We start from the raw sequence: 24,669 nt of genomic DNA, 5'->3' as shown, positions 1-24,669 counted from the left end.
CGAAAGACTTGGTAAATAGGAGTAATGCCTTACCAAATGTCACAAGCGCATCGCCTTGGCTTTGAATCCGGGTCACCGGATTACGAAACCACTGCTCTACCAACTGAGCTATGTGTTAGTCTCTTGATTGATTGAATGATTTTTTAAATATTTTTGAAGTAAATTGTCGTAAGATGGACGTTTTCGTACCGCATACTCTAGCTCTCCTCTGATTATTTCATCACTAGATTTGAAAGTGTCAGGGTATATTGCAAGTGACCCGTTGATCTTCGTAACTTGAAACCACAATTCGAACCGTCTCGGAACTGAAGAAAAAAAGATTATTAATTGCAATATATTATAAGTAACAATAAGTAACATGAACAGCGACACCAACAACAACACAAAATAATAATAATAATGATAATCACAAAAATCATAATAATCATAATCGTATAATAAAGATAATAATACTAATGTAAAGTTTACCCATGAAGCCTGTCATGGCAAACCTTCAACTAAGAAATGAGGCATGCAAAAGGTCTATTGAATGACCCTTTCTTTTTTTCAATGACACCTTGGCCGACTTTCTGAGAATCCTAAATTTCAACAATATCATTTGTTTATTTGTATGCGTTGGTGTGGTTATTCTCACACCTATGTAGTGATTATTGTGTTCTAATAGCAAAACAGAGTAGCTATATAATTCCAACAGGCATTATATAATTGTCTAACTTTTCAAATGAAGTTGTATTAAGTTCGTGTGATAATACTTACTTTCACAACCTTCTTCTGTTCTGATCCGACCGCGTCCACAGCTGCACAGCCCATCTTTGCAAACCTCATTCTGTGCACATTGGTCTAATCTGGAACAAATGGTTTTACCTGCGAGAAGAAAAGAAAAGAAGTTCCAGTTTCTTTTCTTCGAGTCAATGGACTATTAATATTTTGGACTAATAAGGTCTATTATAGTTCGTTTAAGACCTTGGTATAACTACTACCTGATGGCTCTGTATTAATCTTAATAATTTCTTACGCATTAGAGGAATCAACCTGCCTGGTATCCGTTCACTTAACCTCGGCGAAGAGTGACAAATATGGATTAATGTATTGCTAGAGAATATAAGTGCCTTTGCAGGGATTCGAACCCCGTATTGTAAGCCACATAGTCCGGTGATTTATCCTCTGGCCACGACACTCCCATCGCTAGTCTTCGCATGCATCAATGAATCAAACCTTGGTTTTTTCTGCTCTCTTTAACCTACTGTAATCGCAGTGGCGCCCTGCATATTCTGCGGTGCATGTACAGAAATAGCCCGTTATTATGTCCGAGCAAGTCGCTCCATAGTTGCAAGGGTCACTGTCACATTCGTTGATATCTGTGGGGTGATAGGACAGTTCATCATGTCACAAAGGTTTATCAAATATTTACTTGTTTTTATGCAATTATACCTTTTAATTTATGAAGAAGAATGTATAAATGTAAATTTGACATGTTATTTTTTAACAAATCACGTGATAATTATATCACACAAAGTGAAAAAAAAGTTTTTTATTAGGGATATGGTTCATTCCATTACACTGTGAAGAAATAAAGTACTGTCTGCAAGCGAGAAAAAAAAGGTTGATGATGCAGCCCTAAGAGTTGGTGTATACAGTTAGTTCTGGAATGATCAAAATAGCATTATAAATTGACCCAGTCTTGTTGTTATTCTCAATTACTCATGCAAAAATATATAAATGGAATTACACAAATATGTGGCATGAAAGTTTTTTCCAAGCACTTACGCTTTTTCTTGCAATATTTTGAATATGAGGGGATTAGAAGAGCAATCTTTTTGAAACATTTTTCTATGATATTCTTTCACTCAACTGAAAAAAGAATGAACAAGTTCGCAAATTCTTTTTCACCTTTCCCAATATCAACCTTCTCTTTAATCATCCAAGTTGAAAAAGTCATTTACATCAGCAAGGCTCTTTCGATCTCTACGGATCACATTTAACTCTTCCTCACGATGTAAAGTAGGCATATAACAATTGCCATTAAAAAAAAACTATGTTATCATAGGAGAACTTAATGTAATTCGTCGAATAGTCTCAAACAAATTACTTTTTCTTCGCTGCCTAATATTTATTGCAAATGATGCCCGGCTGTATTTAGACGTGAAACGTTTTAAAATAAAATATCCCCCTTTCCTGTTCTTTTTGACAAATAAACTCAAGTGAAATTAAAGCAGATCAAATCAAATCAAATATTGAGGGTGTAATGCCTGCAAGATAAACTAAATCTTACTCCAGCAAAAATCTTGATAATTTATTTGTTTACTTTTTTCACTAACCTCTGTCACATATTTGTCGCCGATAATCACTGGTTTGTAGTCGATACGCAGGCTATACACAAAAAAGAGTCACAGATGAAAATATTATAGTATTAATGACTGCTTTGAGAGAAATAGTTGTTTTTATACGCTCAAGGGAAGGTTAGAATTGTGCTATTGCCCTGAGGCGTGCCGAGGGCAATAGCCCAATTGCAACATTCCCGAGAGCGTATAAAAACAACTATTTCTCGAATATTAAAGCAGTCATTAATACTTTAATATGCCGAAAAAAAAAGAAAAAAAAAAAAAAAAACTTTTGTCGAAGATGGGATTCGATCTCTTGCGTACCAAAGGTGATATAACGAAAACCACCGCCTTAAACCGCTCGGCTATCGCGCTCTGTTACCATACATAGCAGTTTTTTCTTATATATACATTAAAATGGATTGAAAACGGCTTCGCGTGGTGCAAGCTTCGCGGCTGCTCCATTAAACAGGCACTTCTTTTACTTTTGCAATGCATATTGGCACGAATTTAGATCAAGACTATCGGCAGATGTTGTTTTTTTGTTTTTGGAAGTTTATTTTCGTCTTAATGTCAACAATGCAAGATAAAATTGTCGGTAAGATCGATCGATATTCAATTGTATTGAAATTACCGACCAATTCTTCGCACACGTACGGTATCCTCGATCGCTCAGACCATTTTTTAACATGTAAACCTATGAGGTAACCATGGAGACTGACCTATTTTCCCAATAACCATGGTTATTGGGATTTTGAACTGTTTTTTAACCATGGTTACCGGGAATTTTCGGGAACAGTTAAAGTTTATGAATGCAATTTCGACCAATAAGATTGCTTGATTACTTAAGTGAGGTATATAATAACTAATATGTTCCGAATACCCAATTATCTCTAACAAACGTGTACAAAAAAAATAATGTGATACCAGGAAAACTTACAACACGATTTCAAAGACTTTCAAACTTCAAACTAAAGCACTTTCAATAGCCTAATACATCACGTATTGAAGTGTGGGAAAAAACAATGAAATATAACATAATTCGTTGAAGATTTCTATTAGCATGACCGAATAGTGTATACAGATTGCCCTTACATAAGTTGGTTTTTGAAAGCCTTTCTGATCATCTTTTACTTGTTCTTCATACTTTTCTTCTCAATATTTAAGATATGAAATATATTACAAAATACCTTAGCTAAACCTCCTATCGAATACACAGTCGTATGTTCCCAAATACACATCTTTCTATACTTTGGTGACAGCATCTTTCAACAATTTACATATTTCATCTATAATATCTTTCTTACAAATATTCTAGACTTTGAAAAACCTTTGTCTGTGTTTTATTTTATTGTAAGTGAAATAAACACTTGTATTTAATGTTACACTGTCATGTGACTGCGTCATGACCTGGGTTTGAAATGTTTACATGTTGTTAATACTATTATTTTGAATCAAGAGGAGTCATATACTTGCACGTGAGCATAACCAATGAATTCTCGACTCTCCCGCTTTAAAAATACATTATATTCATGGTTTGTAAGTTGGTACAACAGAAAATTGGTTCAACTTACGAAAATAACAGGGCAATGATCAATGAACATAAACAAACCGCCAACACTAGCTATCTCCGTCTCGTTGAAGCCGGGAAGAGAATCAAAATACTGAAGTAGAATCAAATAATTTAGGAAAAAAAAGAAACGTTAAGATCAATCCTTTTTGCAGTTTCAAATGTATTTTTGTTCGCATGATGGATGGGTCATAAGTAAGTCTTATACTGGTACAATATATAATATTATGTTCTGATATTCAATATCATAAAATGATATGAGAGAAATCAAATCGTTATCCTCTGTTACTTGCCTCGATCACCAATAATGATTTCATTTATTGGAATAATGCATTACCATCTTCTTTATCTGTTTTCATTTTACGCCAATGATGGACAATCAAAGATATAGTGTAATCATGTACAAATATTAAAACAATGTTAATAATAGCAGTGATAATAACAATATTAATACAAAAATAGTATTAATGATAATACTGCTACTAATACTAAACAAATAATCGGATCTTATTTTTCCTCGGTAGCCACATCAATATTAATACTGTTCTTTCTCAACGATTGCCAGGTACCCATTTACACCTGTGTGGATAGTTGAAATATAGAATAACGTCTTGCCAAATGACGTTAGTGCCTGGCTGGGTTCCGAACACTCAACACATCATAACATTAAAATTGTCTTCGACATTGAACTGTCGATCTTTGTCGGCACCTGATATTGATCCGGCAGTGGTTCATCGAGTTTTTTGTTAGTACAGACGGCAGCATTGCCTTCCATACAGAGTAGTTCACTGGGGTTCTCACAGTACGGGATTAGGGACAGCCCTCTTCATGACAGACCGCGAAAAGGAATGTAAAAAGAAATCAAATTATTAGCAATAAAAAATATTAAAAAAATAAAACAAGAAATGTTTAATAGATTATAATGGCCTAGAATCATATTTTGAAGTAATTTTAGTCAGTTCCTCAGTTTTGTCACAATAAAATAATACTAATTAAAATGTATTTTGGATTGAGTACACACGATAATTAAATTGCTTTGATTTGCTCTTAGTAACGTTTAAATATATAACTAGGTTAAATTGGAATTCAGTATACGAAGAATCCCGATCGAAAAATCAAAGCTGACTGGTTGGCATAGTTATACCTCTTTATTTGAATTGAATTGAATTGAATTTATGTATCAAATTTTATAGTTAGTATGAAATTATACGCCATATTGTTGTGTATCGATATGTTTTTCAATATTACCCACAAAAGACCACATTACGTTTAAAAATTAATATTTATCAGTCGCTTCTTGTTCTTTCTTTGTTTCCTACTCGAGTTTATTCACCCGTTTTTTCACCTGTTTCTCTGAGTGTCCATCCACCATTTACAACTCTTGTTGACGAAGCCACACCCGAGGTCACGACCCCAAGTAAATGGGTCAGCGAGGTCATAGTTCACTTTATACCATCCGGTATCTTCGAGGAATGCCAAAGTGAAACGAGAGAATTTTCGCCCCTTAGTGAAAGCCGGCCCCATTGACTCGGTCTAACAAACAAAAGGTTAAAAATTGAGTGCTATATTACTGTAGCCTTAACCTTTTATCATTAAGCTGATGAGGTTGGGTATAAGTTACCTAAACGACCCAGATACACCAGAACAAAGGTGCCCATACAGGTGTTGACACATGAAGGTGGCAGAACATAGGGATGTTTTAACCTCTATTACGTCTATGTTTTAACCTAGTGGTATCGGAAACATACGGGTGTCAGCAAATAAGGGTGTTGGCGTTGGAACATAAGATTGTCGAACATAAGGGTATTGCAACACCCCAATAAACAGAACACTAAAAAGTAACCTCTTTTGGGAGTGTATTTTAAGTGATTTTAAAGTATAGTGCCTTTTGAACTAGATTTAAACGTTATCGACACGTGCTTTCATTTAAACAAAAAAGGTATTCCTGTTCACGTTTTCATCTAACCTAAAAACCACCAGTTTATCACGCGACTGGAGTAACGTGATTCCACTTACCTCTGTAAATAAAGTGTTTATGACCAAATAACCACTTGACCAAGCAACGAGTTTTTTGTCCGTTAACCGATGGTGGCGATAAATACGTAATTATTTGGTCTTGTAAGCACCTTTATCGATTGGTTTCACATGTTATCCAAGGTTGATGGTAATAATCACGTTACTTACACCGGCTAATCGTCTTATTGTTCTGTCCGTGAATCTCTGGTTATATTAAATTAGTAATTCGGAGGTGTCTTACACACCTCTTTAAATGGTTTCAAAGTTACCATAAATTTCTTGGTTATGATCACGTGGCTCAAGCTGATTACTAATCTGAGCTGTGAATCCGTGATATGTAGGTGTGCAAAATTAGTAATTATTAGGTGTCTTAAAACACATATTTAAATGGTAGTTAAAGTTGTCAGCAGTTCCGCGGTGATAATCTCGTGACTCAAATGGAATATTAATCTAAGCTGGGCATACGTGACTTTTAGGTGTGAAAAATTAGTAATGATTAGGTGTCTTAAAGCACCTATTTAAATGGTAGTCAAAGTTGCCATAAGTTCCGCGGTGATAATCCCGTGAGTCAAACGGATTATTAATCTAAGCTGGGCATACGTGACTTTTAGGTGTGAAAAATTAGTAATTATTAGGTGTCTTAAAACACCTATTTAAATGGTAGTCAACGTTGCCAGCAGTTCCGCGGTGATGATCTCGTGACTCAAACGGATTATTTATATAAGCTGGGTATTCCGTGTTTTCCAGGTGTGTAAATGAGTTATTCTTGGGTGTCTTGATGGTTTCACAGTTACCATTTAAGTTCCGTGGTGATAATACCGTGACTGTTGGCATATTTCTATGTTCACGAGTTGATAACTGACTGTTGGCATATTTTCATTGCACCAGTTGATAACTGGAGTGTGCATATTTCCAGTTGCACCGGTTGATGACTGAGTGTCGGCATATTTCGAGTTGAACCAGCTGACACCAGTTAATTTGCATATTGAAAATGGGGTGCGTGCAGATCTATGTTTTTTAAACAATTTATCTGAATTTACAGCATATTTCTTAATAACTGATGATTTAGTTATATGCAATTCATTTCGAAAATACTACAAATATAAATTACCAGTTATTAGGACATTTCGCTACTTCGTATAAATTACATTTAGTTAAACATGAATAAGGGAAACATTAACTATGAACTAAAATAATTTCAATAAAGTACAAGTATACGAAATTTTTAGATTAATTAAATTACGTAAGTCTACTTATTACCAATGCCTTTACATCGGAAATACAGACGTACCAGTATTGAAGTATTGTTGCTGTACAACTGGTTGGAAGTTAACCAAATGGTTCTAATGGCTCAGCTAGACCAGTTGAAGTATAACTGGCCTGGATCAACTGGATCATTTAGCCCATTTTAATTTCCAGGATTACCAGTTGGCATTAAATGGTTCATCAACTGGACCAGTTGCTGCAACTAGCTTTCTCTTCTGGGATGTTTGCACCCACCCCTCCCCCAACCCCCTCTAACCCCAAACTGCTACCAGCACGCCTGGACGTAATTATGGAAGATCCAAGACACGATGTTCAGAAACGGGATGATTATTATTATTTTAGTTCATTTATTGTGTAACATTTGCGTAATTATTGGGTTAAACGCGGGTTACAGTAACATACTTCCTCTTCGACGTAAATTTCACGTGAATGAAGAACATGATTCATCTCAAGTCAGCCTCAATTTCACGCAGATATTTTGACCAAAACTATCACTAACGCTTCACGTGTTTCTGTGACGCGATAATTTCGTTTATGAAGATGTAATTTCATAACCAAACAAACACGGGAGTATTAGGTTTACAAACCATGGTCTCCAAGGTAGGGATAATCACGTTATTATAATGGTGATATTGCAGTGACAATTGCGTGATTTGGTGTACGTGTGTTTTAAGTTACCTAGTGCAATAAACGTATTAACACATTTACGTAAATGTCAGGTGTTTCAAGAACGTAACTCTCCTCAAGTCGATACCTTGATATTGACGTGATTTTCACGTGATTTTGTTTATTGGGACAGGAGGGAAAGACCACAGAGATGATGGAACATAGAGATATCGGATCGGTGGAATACAGGGGTGTTGGAACATTGGGAAGTCAATTTCAGAAAAAAGGTGACGGGACATTGTAAAATATGCAACAGAAACCCAGGCTGTAACATTTTCAATATTCTTATCTGAATTTAGATTATCATAAATTAATTACATAATTGTGTAGGTGAATAACAAAAATGAGAGGTACACCATTGAAAGACACATCTGAAGAATCCTACCGGCATCAATCGGGCCTCAAAATGACTGAGAGCGCTTCCAGATGGAAACCTTCCATAATCGTCCTCCAGTTCGACTCCCTCAATGGTGTCACATCCGTAGTATTCACGAGCTTCTCTCTACATTGATGAAAACCAATCTATATCTATATCTTTGATCTGAGCAGTATGTGTGCGTGTTTTTCTGTGTATATGTCAATGTGTATATAATACAGTTTATATAAACATGTATATATATATATATATATATATATATATTCATGTGCGTGTGTGTGTGTATACTGCGCAGATCAAAGATAATACTCTTTACACAATCATTGTGAACGAAATTACAATGTCTATAAGTTTTTTTTAAATTGGATGATTATGTAGTAAATAGGAACGAAAATGAGTAATATGGTATTTGAAGTAAATTAATCGTAACAAATTGACGACATCGTGATAAAGAAAAATATATATTTCATAGAGAAGGGCGTCTACTTAATCGTCTATAAACATACAGCCAATCATGATATCTTAGGTACAATAATTATAGGTGCAATTTTTTTCGGATGAAATGGAAATAAAGGATGATGGTTATCATCTCCCCCCCCCCCCCATTCTGGGGTCGGAGGACCACATTCGTGTTCCTTTCTCTCTCTCTCTCTCTGGACTCCTGAAAATGTTTAAAAGGGGGTTATAAAATACCTTTATATCATAGATAAGGGTTGCATTGAGCAGTGTGTCGGATTTAAGGGGGTCTCCACAGAAGAAAAAGCCCGCAAAAGGGGGTTCGATGCTGGCAGTCCTGAGATAGGGGGTGCTTTCACGGGGAGGGAACAAGCATACGCGTACTTGAAATAACACTGAGTGGGGGGGGGGGGGGTGTTGTCTTTTTGATCAGCAGCACCATCATCATGTTTATATTCATAATGATAAATACTTACTATAAGGTTAGGTGTTACCATGATCGTCACATTTCGTTCTATTTGACCCCCACGGATATCCCAATCTAGGGTTTGGGTTCGAGCTACACGGTCACTCCATTGAAGGTATCCGCCACTGTAAAATGAAGGAAACAGTTCAAACGAGGTATATCATAGGTGTTATTTTTAAATGAAGCAATTTTTAAACGCGATAAAAGATGTGTATTTGTTACTCAAAAGCAGCTAGTACAAACACATCCCTGCTGTCTTCTCACGTGACACCAACGGTGATCATCATAATCATCATCATTTAAGACTTGTTCAGCTTTGGATAGGTCTTTTGAATATGTGACATTTCATGCCCAAATGAAAGTCATGTATGTATCTCTGACTGGGATTCATAATTATGAAAGAATGAATGTATTAATTTCTACTCTCTTTTACTGTTTCTTTTCAAAATCCAAAATAAGGTAAAAAAGAACAAGAAGTGAGCGGGGTGGCGCAATCATAAAAACCAAGAGCTTGTTGGGGATGACAAATATTGCATTAATGAGATGGTGGACAATCAACCTGTGCCTTTATATAATATCTCGTATGGCTGCAGGCCACGAGACTAACAGACAGAAGAGACCGAAAGGGTCATTCTGGCGGGCCTTTCTGGAAAGAGTTACGCGAGGGTTCACGAGTCGGTCTCCCAGGCCTTCTGAAAGAACGTATCTGAGGGCTCATAAGACTGACACCGACCTTAAAGGGAAAGTCCACCCCAAAAATAAGTTTGTTTCGATAGAGGCAGAATAATAAGAAAATCAGGTGAGTGAAAGTTTGAGCAAATTCTGAATGAAAATAAGAAAGTTATGAATTATTGAAGTTGTGATCAATCAAACACAAATTGGCAACTCTATGACGTATCATGCGAGCTCAACTTTCATTTGCTCAGTACTAAAAAAATCTAAAATTTTCATTTTCCCTCAAGAAAAATTTCAACCATACATGCACCCTAAATATAATAATTGCAAATATGTTTCTATACTCCCCCTGCAAGGAACAAATATATATTCCGTCATCAATAACGAAGAAAACATGATTTTATGGAATATTATGCACAAAGCAAATGAAGGAGAGCTCGTATAATAAGTCACAGAGTTGCCAATTTGTATTTGATTGATCACAACTTCAATAATTCATAACTTTCTTATTTTCATTCAGAATTTGCTCAAACTTTCACTCACCTGATTTTCTTATTATTCTGCCTCTATCGAAACAAACTTATTTTGGGGGTGGACTTTCCCTTTAAAGGGTGTCAGTTTTCGAAAAGCAGGAAAATGTGCATTCAACAATAACATATGAAGACAAAAACAACAACATCTACAACAACAAAAAGACTGCAACTGCGTATCCTTATTATGCCTCTGCATTATTTCAGTATAGGAAATATAGATGGAATTATTCGTGACATATCACAATTAAAACAAAAATCCTATAAATATATCGGCTCCTGACTATGATCTTGACCTACTAGCCCCACAATTTACCAACAATCTAATTATATCATCTTCCAATGACGATAGATACTATCCCTACTAAAACAAGTAATTTAAAAAATTGACCTCTGTGCCCTTTGGCCTCTGACCTAATAACACAAAGTCTGATCTCACCAAGTTTTGGCCTTTTATCTTTAATGGTTTTTTAAGAGATTTTGCAGGGAAATAAGAGGCTACTAGCTGATATTTGAGAAGTTGACCTCTGTGACCCTGAACCTTACCAAGCTAAAATCTCATATCTCTAGTGGTTCTAGAGATTTTGCGATAACGAGGCTAAAACCTGCAATTTCAGAAATTGACCTCTTTGGTCTTTGACCTTTAAACTCAAACTATAATCAGATCATTTACCTATGTTGATACATGCTATCACCAAGTTTGAGCTTCTTATCTTAAGTCGTTCTTGAGATATCGCGAGAACAAGGCGATATCTAGAATATCCGAAATTGACCTGTGACCTTTGACCTATTAGCCGAAAGTCTAATCAGATCGTCTTCATGTGGTGATACAAATAATCACCAAGGTTGAGTCTCATATCTCGTTTGGTTCTTTAGATATCGCGATAACGAGGCCAATACCTGTAATTTCATAGTGAGCTTTGACCTTTGACGTAGTTAATACTCCAAAATCTAATCAGATTGTCTTACTATGTTAAAACATGCTGTCATTAAACTTCAAGTTCATATCTCAAGTGATTCTTGAGATATCGTGTCAACGAGAATGCAGTACACCCGGAGCTTTCCCATCCGAATAATTTACTACGTGGATAAAGTTTTCAAAATAATGCCATTGTTTCAGGAGAGTTGTCGAAGGGGGTCATATGTCTCCCTTTTCCATTATGCGATGGTATAGCGACTGCTTTTAGAGGCCTGGCTGTTGTATATGCTCAAGGGAACGGAGAGCATATAAAACAGCCATGCCTCGAATATTAAAGCATTCGATATGTCTTTTTTATGCCGAATTGAAACAAAAATCTACCAATAATTCTTACCTTATCCTTTTATTGAGTAAAGATTTGTTAAAACATCACAGAAAATCTTAGAAACTGTCTGTTTATCTTCGCTTGAAAAATGACAGAAAGTTTCAATTGTTTAGGAATCGCAGACAAAAAGTACTGTATAGTGTCCTCGCTCGCACAATTTTTGTTCAAACACGTAAACCAATGGGGATCTGAGCACAATTGATTTATGCGGCCTGTTACCCGGGGCGACGGATATCACTCATGAACCATTGACCATTTGTTTGTCTCTTTCAGGGAATATCCAAAACCACGACAGCAATTTCGACCAATCGGATGTCTAGATTTCTAAAGAGAGGTATATAATGTTCGATATTCTTTTCCCCATTCGACGGGAGGGAATACGTGCCCGCTGGTATCACTTCATATTAAAAGGTGTAGAACATGATCAATAGGGCAGTTCAAAAATGGCCCCCTCTTAGGCATACTTTCGAGAACATCTTCAACAAAATATGACCTTATGCGTAAGATACAGGTACATATTTGGCTTAAAATATGATCTGATATGAGGCTTTTCAGTTCATATTTATAAAGGGACGCTATTTGCCTGCATAAATAAATACTTGCGCACTCATCGGTAGGACCTTTTTTTTGTGAATTGCTCTTTCAACAAAATCCGCGAACAGCCTCAAACCCCCCCCCCCTCCCCCTTTTACGGAATTCCTATCATGTACACACTTACACAAAGTCAACATTATAGTGCCTCTTACTTTAGCTAAGCCACAGACAGAGAAGCTGGCAGACATAATTTGTTTTAATAATACATTTTGAACATTTTTAAAGAACACAGATCTACTTGTTGACCTTACCTGTTCAATTCAGTGGGGAAGCCATCGTCCCCAAGGGGGGTCAAGGGGTCCCCATTTTCATCCCGGTATAAAGCATACAAGACTGGTGAGATACCCTGTAAAATAATAAGAATAAGAAACAATGTTTTAAAGGCCAAGTCCAAGGTATTTGTTCACTTGGCTTAATTTGCATTGGGTCTTCGTGTTAAAGATGAGGTTGAGTTCTGGTCATGCGATTGCAATGTGAAAGAAAACGTGTGGAATGGGTCAGAAAAGGTAGTTCATCTAGGATACAAGTATTGGTGTGTACTGCTAGGTTCTGGAATCATCAAAATGATAAGCAATTTTGGTACAGTAACAAGCACTGTACACAAAAAGATGTATATGGGACTACACGAACATGTGGTGTAAAAATCCGTCCCGATTTGTATGCTATATACATGCCATATTTAGAATATGAAGGCAATTGAAGAGCCATGCTTTTCAGGGAATATTTTTAATCTGATTTTCTTCTACATTTGCATAATAACAATGGTAACGCTAACAAGAACTCAACCTTCTCTTTCATTATCGCGATTTACGAACTTTCGTGAATAACATACACTATGAACATGACTAACAATGAGAGCGGACAAAATATACAGTTCCTCAGGTAGACAAAGGAACATCCCTTCACAGCTATTATGTAAAAAGGTGAATATGCATGTGACACCTGTTCTACACATTTTTACATAATAGCAGGGATGTTCCTTTGTCTACCTGAGGAACTGTATATTTTGTCCGCTCTCATTGTCAGTCATGTTCATAGTGATAACCCCTTATTATCGATACCCTCGGATGAAACTTTTCACAAGGAAACCAATAGGGATCTGAGCACAATTGATTTATGCGGCCAGATAACCATTTGTTCGTCTTTTTCAGGGAATATTCAAAATCACGACTGTAATTTCGACCAATCAGATGGCTAGATTTCTAGAGAGAGGTATACAATGATATTCAAAGATCTGCGTGCGGACTGATTAACATTAGCTGAACAACTACCAGCTGTCATCTTGTTTGTTTCTACACAGATGGCATGGGGTGTAACACAACTTTCTTTGGGCCGTCGAAGGGAGTTATAATTTCCAAAGTGGTTATATTTTCCATGAAGCGCGTATCGTTGAGGGAAAATATATGATCACGAGGGAAAATATCACTCTCTATCTAATTTTACTTACTATTGCATGGTAGATTTCATGTTGTATTAGCACTTGAATATCTTCAGGTTCAAGTATTGTTGTGGCTTGTGGACAGATATTGATGTACCCTCCAATAGGCCTTTGAGTCAGAGAGCAATAAAATAGTAACACATAAATCCTAAATTAGTATGATGAAAATAAAATACCACTGTCGTATCGTCTTCATGCGCTTAGGAAGAAATAAATAACAGGTAAAATTGGTGCTGTAAATGCTCGACTGTTACTCAGTCAAAATCCAAATTAGAGAAGTATGTTTACAAGAAATTTTTAATCTTATAACTAATGCTTCCTTCACATGAAATTGTGCAGGGGTAGCATAAGCAAATAGCTTCTCCCCCGTAAAAAAAAAGTATGAGCAACTAGACATTTAAATATCACCTAATTATTTGCCTCGTAAAAGTTTCATCAACAAATATATGTATAGGCCTATAACATCAGAGAGAGAGAAATAGTAAAGAACTATCTACTTTATAACCCTTCACATACACGGATTTTTCTTACGAGTCCTTACCGGTCGCCCAACTCGTATTCAGTCTCTAGAATCCGCAAATAACTCGCTGGTATCCGTAAATAACTCGTCATAACTCGCAATAACTCACAGACACTCTGAAAGGTCCGTGAAAGGATTGTCCACGGATTGATTTTCCGTAAATAACTCGTAAATAGCTCGTAACAAATCCGCAAATCGCAAACCGCTCGCAACAACAAATAACTGTCCGTTAACTGCTTACAAGAATCTGTAAATGACTCGTAACAATTTTTGTAATGATTTTGTTACGGTTAGTTTACGATTTGTTTACGGATTATTTACGGATTATTACGAGTGCTTACCTGTCGTTTACAATATCATTCAGGGTTGTGTTACGATTGATTAACGGATTGTTACGAGCTATTTCGAGCACTTTACGTGTAGTTACGAGTACTTTACAAATAGATAGTATACTTTACGTATTCTGACGTATTGTTTTAGATTTTGGGAAAAGTATAACAGCTGCAAATCGTAATGAAAATCGTAAGGACTCGTAAATACTCATAACTAACGCGTAACTATGCGTAACAACACATAAACAGGTCGTTCAATGCTCGTAAGTTGTTCGTAGTTATCCGGGACAGCTCATAAAAAATCGCGGAAATTCGCCATAAATACATCGTAATAACTTTTAATAATTCGTAATAAACCGTAAACAGCTCGTAAAAACCAACTCTTAAATCGGTCGTAAAAGTGGCCAAATCGTGAATTTGCGCGATCCGTAGGTTCTGTAATACATATTTGAATAGGATCTAAGTCATTTTAGAAAATAAATCTAATCCAGACACGATGTGAGTTTATTTACGCCTTTAAAAAATGGCATTTCCAATACAAAATTGAGGTCACTTCCTTTATTTTGTACGAATAGACCTGTTATATAATACATTTCAACTCATGCATGTTAATGATGTTCCTCTCCAGAATTCCTAGTTACTAACTATTTGATTAACCTCTGTATTTGGCATTTCTAGATGGAGGCCATCTGGCAATCCTCTGGCGAGTTTTTTTTCAGTTGCTAAGAGAAGCTTTTGTTCAAGAAGTATGCATGCACAGAATACGATGAAAAGGAGAGGGAAAGAAATGGAGAGAGAGAGAGGGATAGGGAGAGAGGGAGAGGGGGGGGGAGGATCCAACTCAAGCCAACAAAGTACGAAGTATGACGTCGTACTGGCCAAGTTGTCAAGGTGGCTGGTTCCTTATAATTTTCTGCTAACCGATGGTGCCGTGGTCACCAGGCCCGAAGCCAGAGTTTGATGTTTGGGGGTGGGGGGGGGGGGGGGGGGAGGCACATACATGTAAATTGATCGACGTCCTGGGGAGGGGTCTAAAAAAGTTCAACCGATCTTGGACATTTTTCGGGGGGCATGTTCCCCCCCCCCCCCCGTAGCTACGTGCCTGGTGATCACACCAGCCCCAATATATACCCTGACTTTGCCCTGCCCGAGCCCGTTGCTTGAGTGAATTCACGTTGAAACGTACGCGCATGCTCTGTTAATTAGAACCGCAGTATCCTGGACGACGAATTAACAAGACGTCAGTACTTGGGTACTATATATTATAACATTCCTACCTATTTAGTGTTAGGTCAATATAACACGAATTAGCAAACCCGGCGACGCCTCCCGAGCACGGACCAACGGAGGTGACATAGAGAACGTAATGAACGTCACTCACGCCTCTCTCGGCGGGTCCTCCTGGTTCGGGCACGCAGTCGTACTCTGTCCCGTTCTCATACCGCTTGCATGTGGAGCACGGCTATAAACATTAAAGGGTTCAATGATAATAATTAAAGTAATTATGAAATTAATAGTAATAAAATAGTATTAGAACAGTAATAACAATAATGATACTACTACTACTACTACTACTACTACTACTTCTTCTTCTTCTGCTACTACTACTACTACTACTACTTCTTCTTCTGCTTCTACTACTTCTACTAATAACGATAACCATATCGAAGAAGAAGAAGAAGAAAAAAAGAAGAAGAATGATAACAATAATAATAATAATAATTTTTTTACGAAGGAAAGCGTCATTAGCTTTGGTGCTGTCCTTCCTGAGGGCCCTGCAATTATTATTACCCCAGCGATTGTCAGGTACCAATTTACACCTCGGTGGAGAGTGGCAAATGTGGATTAATGTCTTTCAAATGATAATGTTGTGCCGGGCTGAGATTTGAACCATCAAACCTTGTATTTAGAGTTCAAGTGAATGAACCACCATACCACGACAAGTACTGAACATTTGAAGTTTTTTTCAGCTTACTTTGTTAAAAGCCACAATATCTAATGCAATCGATAATTTACGTCGCAGGGCCGTTCATTTTCCGATTTTATTAATGTTTGTAATAGTTTTTGTTGTTGTAAGTTTGAACTTGTGCTAAAAGCCATCTTCTAGCTGGATAGGTTTGCGTTTTTCTTTGATTTTTCATGGCTAATAAATATCATACAATAGACGTTAAAAACCTATTCCCGCTGCATATCATTAACAATATCACAGATTTCATTTTAAAGTGCCTTTAATAATAATAGTCGTCGAGTCTTATATAGACCTCATGTCTGGCACATTGCCACTCCTGGCGCTCCATTATCCTTATATCATTACCCCCGCTTTAGCACGGCTGCCATTACAGCGCTCGAGCATTGTTAATAGAGTTTAGTTGGAGTTTGGCAAATTTAGAGTACGGTAATCAATACGAGTAATGTATTGCCAGAGGACAGTAGTAGGATTCAAGTCCCCGACCTTGTGCTTCACAGTCCGGAGACTTATCCACTGGACCACAACACAAACGATTGAGGCGCATGGTCGGAATATTATTACGATATCACCGGAGTAAGAGCACGACATTTGTCAGCTGTTATTTCTGGTATGAACACCGACTTTCCAAGTTCTAAAAATATGCGAGCGTACAACTTTGGCGAGGAAGTAAACCGACGGTTCTAGGTCACCTACCCCGTGGACAACCACCCCCAGATAACCACCCTAGGTTAATCACCGTCTAGGCAAACTACCCCGAGGACAACTAACCCCTAGGGCAACCACCCCCTAGGATAACTACCCATGGACAACCACCCCCTGTGGCGACCACCCTCTAGGACAACTACCCCTAGGACGACTACACCCCGGACAAATACCCCCTAAGGGCAACCACCCTCTAGGACGACTACCCCCCCCCCCCCGGAAAACGACCCCCTGAAAACTACCCCAGATAACTAACCCCTGTGACAACCATCCTCTAGGAAGACAACTACCCCCGGACAACTATCCTAGGGGTAGTTGTCCGGGGGTAGTTTTCCTAGGGATATTTGTTTGTATTATAGCTACGTACTTTATCCTCGTAAAGACACTCTTTCGTTTTAAACGAATGAGGATTTATTTGTATCCCTATCTGTAAAGGCCGTACGGGTCGCCGTTGGATTATAACGCGGAATTATAACTGTTTTCATTCCTAGGTTCGCCATAGCGATTAGACACGCCGTAGCCATGACGCAAGGCGGTTCCACAGCGAGCGTACGTCGGGCTTACGGTAGCCTTGCGTTTTATATACTCTAGGGGTGAAGCGGTAGCATCAGTTTGGACGCACAGTCGCCGTATGGTTCCCCTTCGGCTACCTTGCGGGCACCTTACGGCACCCTTGCGTCTGTCTTAGTTTAAGTAAAAAGCTACGGCCGCCGCAGAGACTATTAAAGGCGACCATGCGTCATCACTTTAAAGGCCGAGCGGAAATCACATATTTTCTGTCTCCACAAATTCAAAAGACGCCGTGCGGTTACCATAACATAATGTGATCGCTACCGTATGTGACCATGGGAATGCTGCGGCGGTCCTATAATTGCTATTGGCCGTTGATATTTTAGACCGCACGGCAGCCGCGACAAATGTGACCTATTACTAATAATTAAACACAGCATTTGTGACTGTATTATCTAAATGACCATGAAATTGCCTTTCTATGTCCTTGTATACCATTAATCCAACGTGTAATGCCTAGGTCACATATAAGCCGGGCCCCGTACGATTTTCCCTACCCGGCGGCTTGCCGTGGATTTATAGACCGTACAGGAACCTTCCGATTTTCATTTCTACTGCATTTGTGATCACATATTCTGCGGCGCCCAGGAGGTGCCCGGTGAAAATTGGTCGAGTGAAATGCAAGGCGCCCGTAAGGGTGCCGGCAGGGTGCCGCCCGAGTGCCGGCCGGTAAGATTATGGGCTCCGTCCGTGAGCAGGTGCACCCATGGCTCCCGGTGCACTGAAATATGTGTCCTCTGGCATCCCCGCCTCCTATATTTAAAGCTACGTTGTACATTTTGAGATGCCGCCGTGATGGACCCGCACGGGCAATATTTATTTCAAATGGCACCCGGACGGCAGACGCCTTCTGTTGTAAAGTTATCTACCGTAATGTCTCAGATCCTCATTATGGTAGATAACAGATAAGTGTATACTAATATCAACGTTTATCCGAAAAATACTCCAAAAATAACGAGATAATTGACACCAAACAGGTAATAAACATAACGACTTTTAACTCATGATCTTTATTTGGACATTTAATGAATATTACTTCATTTTGGGTAACTCCACGCCGGAGTTACGGGTCAAATTCGGGATAGGGTTCTGAACAAGCGCCAGATCTCCTTCGCCGCTCGCCATGTTCTGTAATCGCTCAAAAATGTATTTATGAATATGTATGTTGATAATGAATATTCATAAAGTTTTCTAGAATCGTCTACTCTGATTGGTGCGTTGGATTGGAAGGGGCGGTTCGGCCGGCAATCTGGATTAGCTACTTTGCATCTAATTGTCTACCGGTTATAATACAAAACAAAAGAAATAAACTGCAACAACCACTCAGGTTAGTAAAGGCCGAGATGCTGACGCACCACGTCCCACGAATCGCAGTCGTCGCGCGATTAGTCTATGTATTCAGGCGCGTTTAGGAAAATAACAGCACGAGTGCCTTGACTAAAGGCTAGCTGGACACCGGCCAAAAATTCCCCAAAAGTATGTTTTACTCGCCGTACTGGCCCCGGAGTGTATATGTAAAAGCCTCTTAACACACGATATTGATGCTGCGCATGGTACGCACGTGCGTAGTAGAATTCCCGCCTCGATCAGACATGAATATTCAACATAATCGAGACTTTCCCCGACCCTGCGTAATGAATATTCATGATATAACAGGAATCTGGGCTCGCCGTGGTACGAAAAAGACGCATCCGGACCGGATAGGCTAGATATCTCGCACGTGTTTCGTAGTCCCATATACAACTTTCTTTGTACAGTGCTTGTACCTTTACCAAGACTGGGCCAAATTTCTTATCATTTTGATGATTCTAGAACTTTGCAGTACACTCCCATAATATATGCTAGATGATCAACCTTTTCTGATCGATTCCACAACGTTTCTTTCACAATGCAATCGCATGACCAGAACTGGTCTTTACCTTTAATACAATCACTTACTAGTAAATGGTGTTCGGGCAACGTAGCTGTACCACAATTTGTCACATTAGCACATGTACAATTGACCACTGTTCCATTGTTCATATCCCAACCAGTTCGACAAGACCTGTGTTTTGAGAGAAATAGTAGAATATCAATGTTAGAAATCTATCTATTAATTAGTTTGTTTGTTTGTTGGGTGTTATTTCAAGAGAGAGAGGGAGAGATAGAGGGATTACTTGAGAACTATTTTCCTGTGATATCTAGTGTTTGCTTTGACACGCGAAGTTACAGTGATTTTTTTTCTAAGGCCTCATTCAGATATGACGCGGCAAAACCATGACATTATATAAATAAACAAACTAATAAATAACCTTGGTAACGTTACCTGTCGAAAATAAAGTCCTTCAATTCTTCCTTCACTTGGAGTTGTCGGGATATCAAGTCCACTGTCTCTCGGGTTAGATTCTAGATTTCACAAATGGAGAATATATGTTGGTTGAATGCCATGTACATGTACTATCATAATAATAATCTGGTTTTATAGCACTGAATACGAAATACCGTCTACATTAGTGCTTTAGATGGTTCTAGGACACCTATACCCCTTCGACATTCACCACGAGGGTAACCGCCCCAGTCATCTACCCCCTAGGACAACTACTCCAGTAGACTACCTGTAGACAACTACCCCCTAGGACAACTACCCCTAGACAACTACCCCGGACAACTATCCTAGGCGGGATTTTCTTTTTTAAGTGGAGACATTTTAAACATATGCCATCCACCATGTCGGCGGTCATCCCAGCTAACACAAAAACATTATAAGAACATCATGATAATGTTTGGCTAAACGTTTGGGAAATGTTTTGTTCAAATGTTAAAATCATATGAAAATGTATGGTCTTGTGATTATCAAGAAAACATATTTATAACATTCAACACCAACATCAAAAAAACATTTTTAAAATGTTTGTTTAACATTAAGCTTAAACATTATAACAATATCAATAAGATATTATCAAAAATGTTGATATAACATATTAATGATATTTTTCAAACATTTGAAGAAAATGTTATAAAAATGTGAGCCATCTATTTCTAAGACCATACATTTTGATATCATTTTAACATTTCATAGAAACATTACAATATTGTTATTCTTAAATTTTTTTAATATGTTATTTTAGAAATGTTAATTAAATGTTGAAATGATATCTTATACATGTTTGAAGGAAATGTTTTTAAAATGTGAGCCATCTATTTCTAAGACCATACATTTTGATATCATTTAAACATTTAATAGAAACATTTCAATGATAAAATCCCAAAATGTTTTTAAAATATTAACTAAGAAATGTTAATTAAATGTTGTAATGATATCCTATTAATGTTTGAAGGAAATGTTTTTAAAATGTGAGCCATCTATTTCTAAGATCATACATTTTGATATCATTTAAACATTTAATAGAAACATTTGAATGATAATAACTCAAAATGTTTTTAAAATATTAACTTAGAAATGTTAATTAAATGTTGTAATGATATCTTATAAATGTTTGAAGGAAATGTTTTTAAAATGTGAGCCATCATTTCTAAAACCATACATTTTGATATCATTATAACATTTCAAAGAAACATTACAATATTGTTATTCTTAAATGTTTTTAATATGTTATTTTAGAAATGTTAATTAAATGTTGTAATGATATCTTTTAAATGTTTGAAGGAAATGTTTTTAAAATGTGAGCCATCTTTTTCTAAGACCATACATTTTGATATCATTATAACATTTCAAAGAAACATTACAATATTGTTATTCTTAAATGTTTTTAATATGTTATTTTTAGAAATGTTAATTAAATGTTGTAATGATATCTTATTAATGTTTGAAGGAAATGTTTTTAAAATGTGAGCCATCTATTTCTAAGACCATACATTTTGATATCATTTAAACATTTAATAGAAACATTTGAATGATAAAATCCCAAAATGTTTTTAAAATATTAACATAGAAATATTAACATATGTCAATGTATCTTGAAAACACACAACACCCTGGATAGTTATCAGAGAAGCTTTTATGGGTGAAACAAAGTCGACAAAGTCAATATGCTACAGTCCCGATTGAAAAGTATTAATTGCACAGCGATTCGGGGCGTTGTCCCTAAATGCGTCAAAGTCGATGGAATAGATTTAATAATCATACCATATTTCAAAAGTTTACAATAGTTTGTTCAATATCTTTTTAAAGTGAATATTATTTTCTCAGCTTTCCTGCATTCGCAAAATCACCTAGTCACGAAGGATCGAGTTGGTAGCACTTGCGTCGATTAGACAACTAATATTCTTTATTTTCCCACTTAAAGGCATTTTCAAGCCCTTCTTGTTTAGGGAAGTTCTACATTCGTATTGTTTTTCAAATGCCGTTGGAATTTAACCTTTTTATATTTTGGCCTGCGAATAGGGCATAGTGCCTTTAAGGCCAATAAGGCAAAAAGGTGACTTTTTAAGATTCACGAAGGCGCATTGTTTAAAGCACCACTGCACTACTTATAGCTACTTGCGCCCTTTATATAGCAAACAAATCCTAATCGGTGACAGCTGGTCCCACTTGGTCCCCCTATTCTTATGTTAATTGAGAGCTGATTTGATGAGATAACCACCTGTCATTGACCATGCAGGGAAGTCTAATCCCTCCTGGCGAAAATAGTGCAGATGGGATTCAAAACATGAAGGTAAAAAAGCGAGATGCAAAAACTCGCCAAGGCTACTTCCCCCCTTCTAAACCGAAAACAAGGCGACTTTGTGAGTTCCAAGTCGCATTCTCGCCTTCTGTGTTAAACAAGGCACCTTGGCGAGTTTTAACAAGTCACCTTTTCGCCTTCTCAACTTAAACATGGCGTCTTGGCGAGTTTTAACAAGTCACCTTCACGCCTTCTGTTTTAAGCAAGGCACCTTGACGAGCTTTAACAAGTCACCTTCTAACCTTCTCGTCTTAATCAAGGTAGGCTACCTTGGTGAGTTTAACAAGTCGCCCTCTTGTTTCATGTTTACGGTCCGTAGATGTGGCATAAAATCACTTACCATGATGAGGTCCCTCATCGATGAATGCATGACTGACTCGTCGTACCATACTTCAAACTTCATTTGTTGGAACGTCCTGCTCCCTGACCGACTGGTCGATGATCGATGAGTGTGTATCCCTGGTTTGAGCTGTGCAAAGCAAAACATATAGTAAAGGAAAGAACGAACAAATGTGAATAGAAATGAATGGGATATACCAACAGTCTTTAAATACTTTAATTACTAAGAATAAAATTAAATGGGAGTTTTTTTTTAACTGGAAAAAACTTAATGTTGTCGACAAAAAACATTTTAAACCACACTGTCCTACTTGTAGCTACTTGCTTCCTCTTTATAAAAAACTTCCCCAATCGGTACATGTTGGTCCCCCATGATATTCCTTTTCTTATGTTAATAAGAACGTTGGGTGCGATAGAGACACGCTCATAATCGCTGCATGTTCGCTGGGCATGCGTTTGAAACGCACTATAGGTATGCAAGTATGGTGTCTCTTTTGCGTTTACATTCATGCGTCGAACTCCGCGCACATTTTGGAGCATGCTAAATAAATCCCGACGTTCACAGTGAATGACGTCGAATGCATAACGTTGGTACAGCGCTCGAAGAACAAGTAACGAATGATGACGAACACCTAGCGATCGACGACGCACTGGCCAAAATAGCACATTTTTAATGCGCGGGCCGTGCGTCCCCCGTTCGTCTCCTAATTGTGTGACCGCCCGATAACCAAAAGCAAATCTAAAGTACGAAGCATACACTGCTAGAGTATAGAGAGATAATAGGATAGGATAGGGCATAGAGTCAAAGAGTGATTTATAGCCTTACCGCTTTGAGCTCAACTTTTGGAACAAAGCATCTCGACGCATCGCGGTCCATAAACATTGGCTCATTGAGACCAGGGAACTCCCAGCTGAGACCAAAGTCAAAGACGAACGCCAAACACACCAAGGTGATCACACGCCCCTCCATGATTATGTTGAAAAGGATAATGTGTAGAAAGATACGTCACCAGAATGATTTCGTGTTGTAAGACTGCTGCAGTAGCTTGTTTTTAAAATGGCGTCCTATTCTTCTAAATCGGATGGGTACTTCGATCGTGTCCTTATATTTTGAAAGCAGTGTTATCAGGTTTTATTTTTTGCACGCCGTAACGATTTTGATAAAAGGCATAGTACTGTGTTTAAGGCTCATCGATTCTATTTGTCCTAATAAAATGCGAAGGTCATTGAAAAAATGAGAAATTATTGTAATGGTACGTCATAGGTTAACTCAACCGTACATCGTATAAGAGCCTAGAGATATGAAAGGATACACACAAAGGAAACTGGTCATGTGAATTGATTGTAACAGAAACTCCGAAAAAGTTATTGACTCTAGTAGACTCTCATCTACCGAAAAACCCTTTTGTACGTGACTGCTCCGAAAACGAGGAATAATATCCCACTTGATACAGAAAACTGTCATTGGTAATCGGGGGTAATTATAACATGTAGTTTTAGCTTCTAGTAGCTTTCGTCCACTCCTATAGACTTTCACAAGCCAAGTGATTATTCACTGGAGCGAAAAGAGAGAGAGAGAGAGAGAGAGAAGGAAAAGAAGGGAAAGGGAAAGAGGAGAGAAAGGGAAAGAAAGAATAGGAAGAAGAAAATAAAAGGGGGAAATAAAGGAGATCGGGGGGGGGGGGGGGGTTGCCTCCCAGCTGTTGCCCCCCCCCCCCCCAATCAGGAAAATAAGAAAGAAGTAAGGAAAGGGAAAGAAAATGAGAAAGGAGGATATAAAGGGGAGGAAATAAAGAAGGAGAAGAAAAAGAAAATAAGGGGTATGAGTTGCAATTTTCCCTCAAACAAGTTGTGGACCCCACGACAATTAGTGACCTACAAGTGTCACAAATAAG

At 37.7% G+C, this 24,669-nt stretch overlaps 1 protein-coding gene across 1 annotated transcript in view; it reads right to left on the bottom strand.

Annotated features, from left to right (window-relative positions):
* LOC105439444 (leishmanolysin-like peptidase) overlaps positions 1 to 23,831 on the bottom strand; it is a 28,566-nt gene extending 4,735 nt beyond the window's left edge. The window contains exons 1-16 of the mRNA XM_011668451.2: positions 23,601 to 23,831; positions 22,776 to 22,904; positions 20,077 to 20,156; positions 19,710 to 19,815; positions 15,808 to 15,992; positions 13,688 to 13,787; positions 12,492 to 12,586; positions 9,148 to 9,262; positions 8,225 to 8,341; positions 5,237 to 5,424; positions 4,601 to 4,715; positions 3,896 to 3,985; positions 2,319 to 2,370; positions 1,245 to 1,358; positions 757 to 864; positions 190 to 305 (exon numbers count right to left, since the gene is read on the bottom strand). Coding sequence (XP_011666753.2) covers positions 190 to 305; positions 757 to 864; positions 1,245 to 1,358; positions 2,319 to 2,370; positions 3,896 to 3,985; positions 4,601 to 4,715; positions 5,237 to 5,424; positions 8,225 to 8,341; positions 9,148 to 9,262; positions 12,492 to 12,586; positions 13,688 to 13,787; positions 15,808 to 15,992; positions 19,710 to 19,815; positions 20,077 to 20,156; positions 22,776 to 22,904; positions 23,601 to 23,744 — 1,854 coding nt within the window. The 5' untranslated portion in view covers positions 23,745 to 23,831. The remainder of the gene's footprint in view (positions 1 to 189; positions 306 to 756; positions 865 to 1,244; positions 1,359 to 2,318; positions 2,371 to 3,895; positions 3,986 to 4,600; positions 4,716 to 5,236; positions 5,425 to 8,224; positions 8,342 to 9,147; positions 9,263 to 12,491; positions 12,587 to 13,687; positions 13,788 to 15,807; positions 15,993 to 19,709; positions 19,816 to 20,076; positions 20,157 to 22,775; positions 22,905 to 23,600) is intronic.
* Between the last annotated feature and the right edge of the window lie 838 nt (positions 23,832 to 24,669).

The sequence above is a fragment of the Strongylocentrotus purpuratus genome, unplaced genomic scaffold (assembly GCF_000002235.5).
Source record: "Strongylocentrotus purpuratus isolate Spur 01 unplaced genomic scaffold, Spur_5.0 spur5_scaffold_16, whole genome shotgun sequence".
Lineage (NCBI taxonomy): Eukaryota > Metazoa > Echinodermata > Echinoidea > Camarodonta > Strongylocentrotidae > Strongylocentrotus > Strongylocentrotus purpuratus.
Note: the sequence above shows the minus strand (reverse complement) of the source record. Positions and strands in the feature narration are given on the sequence as shown.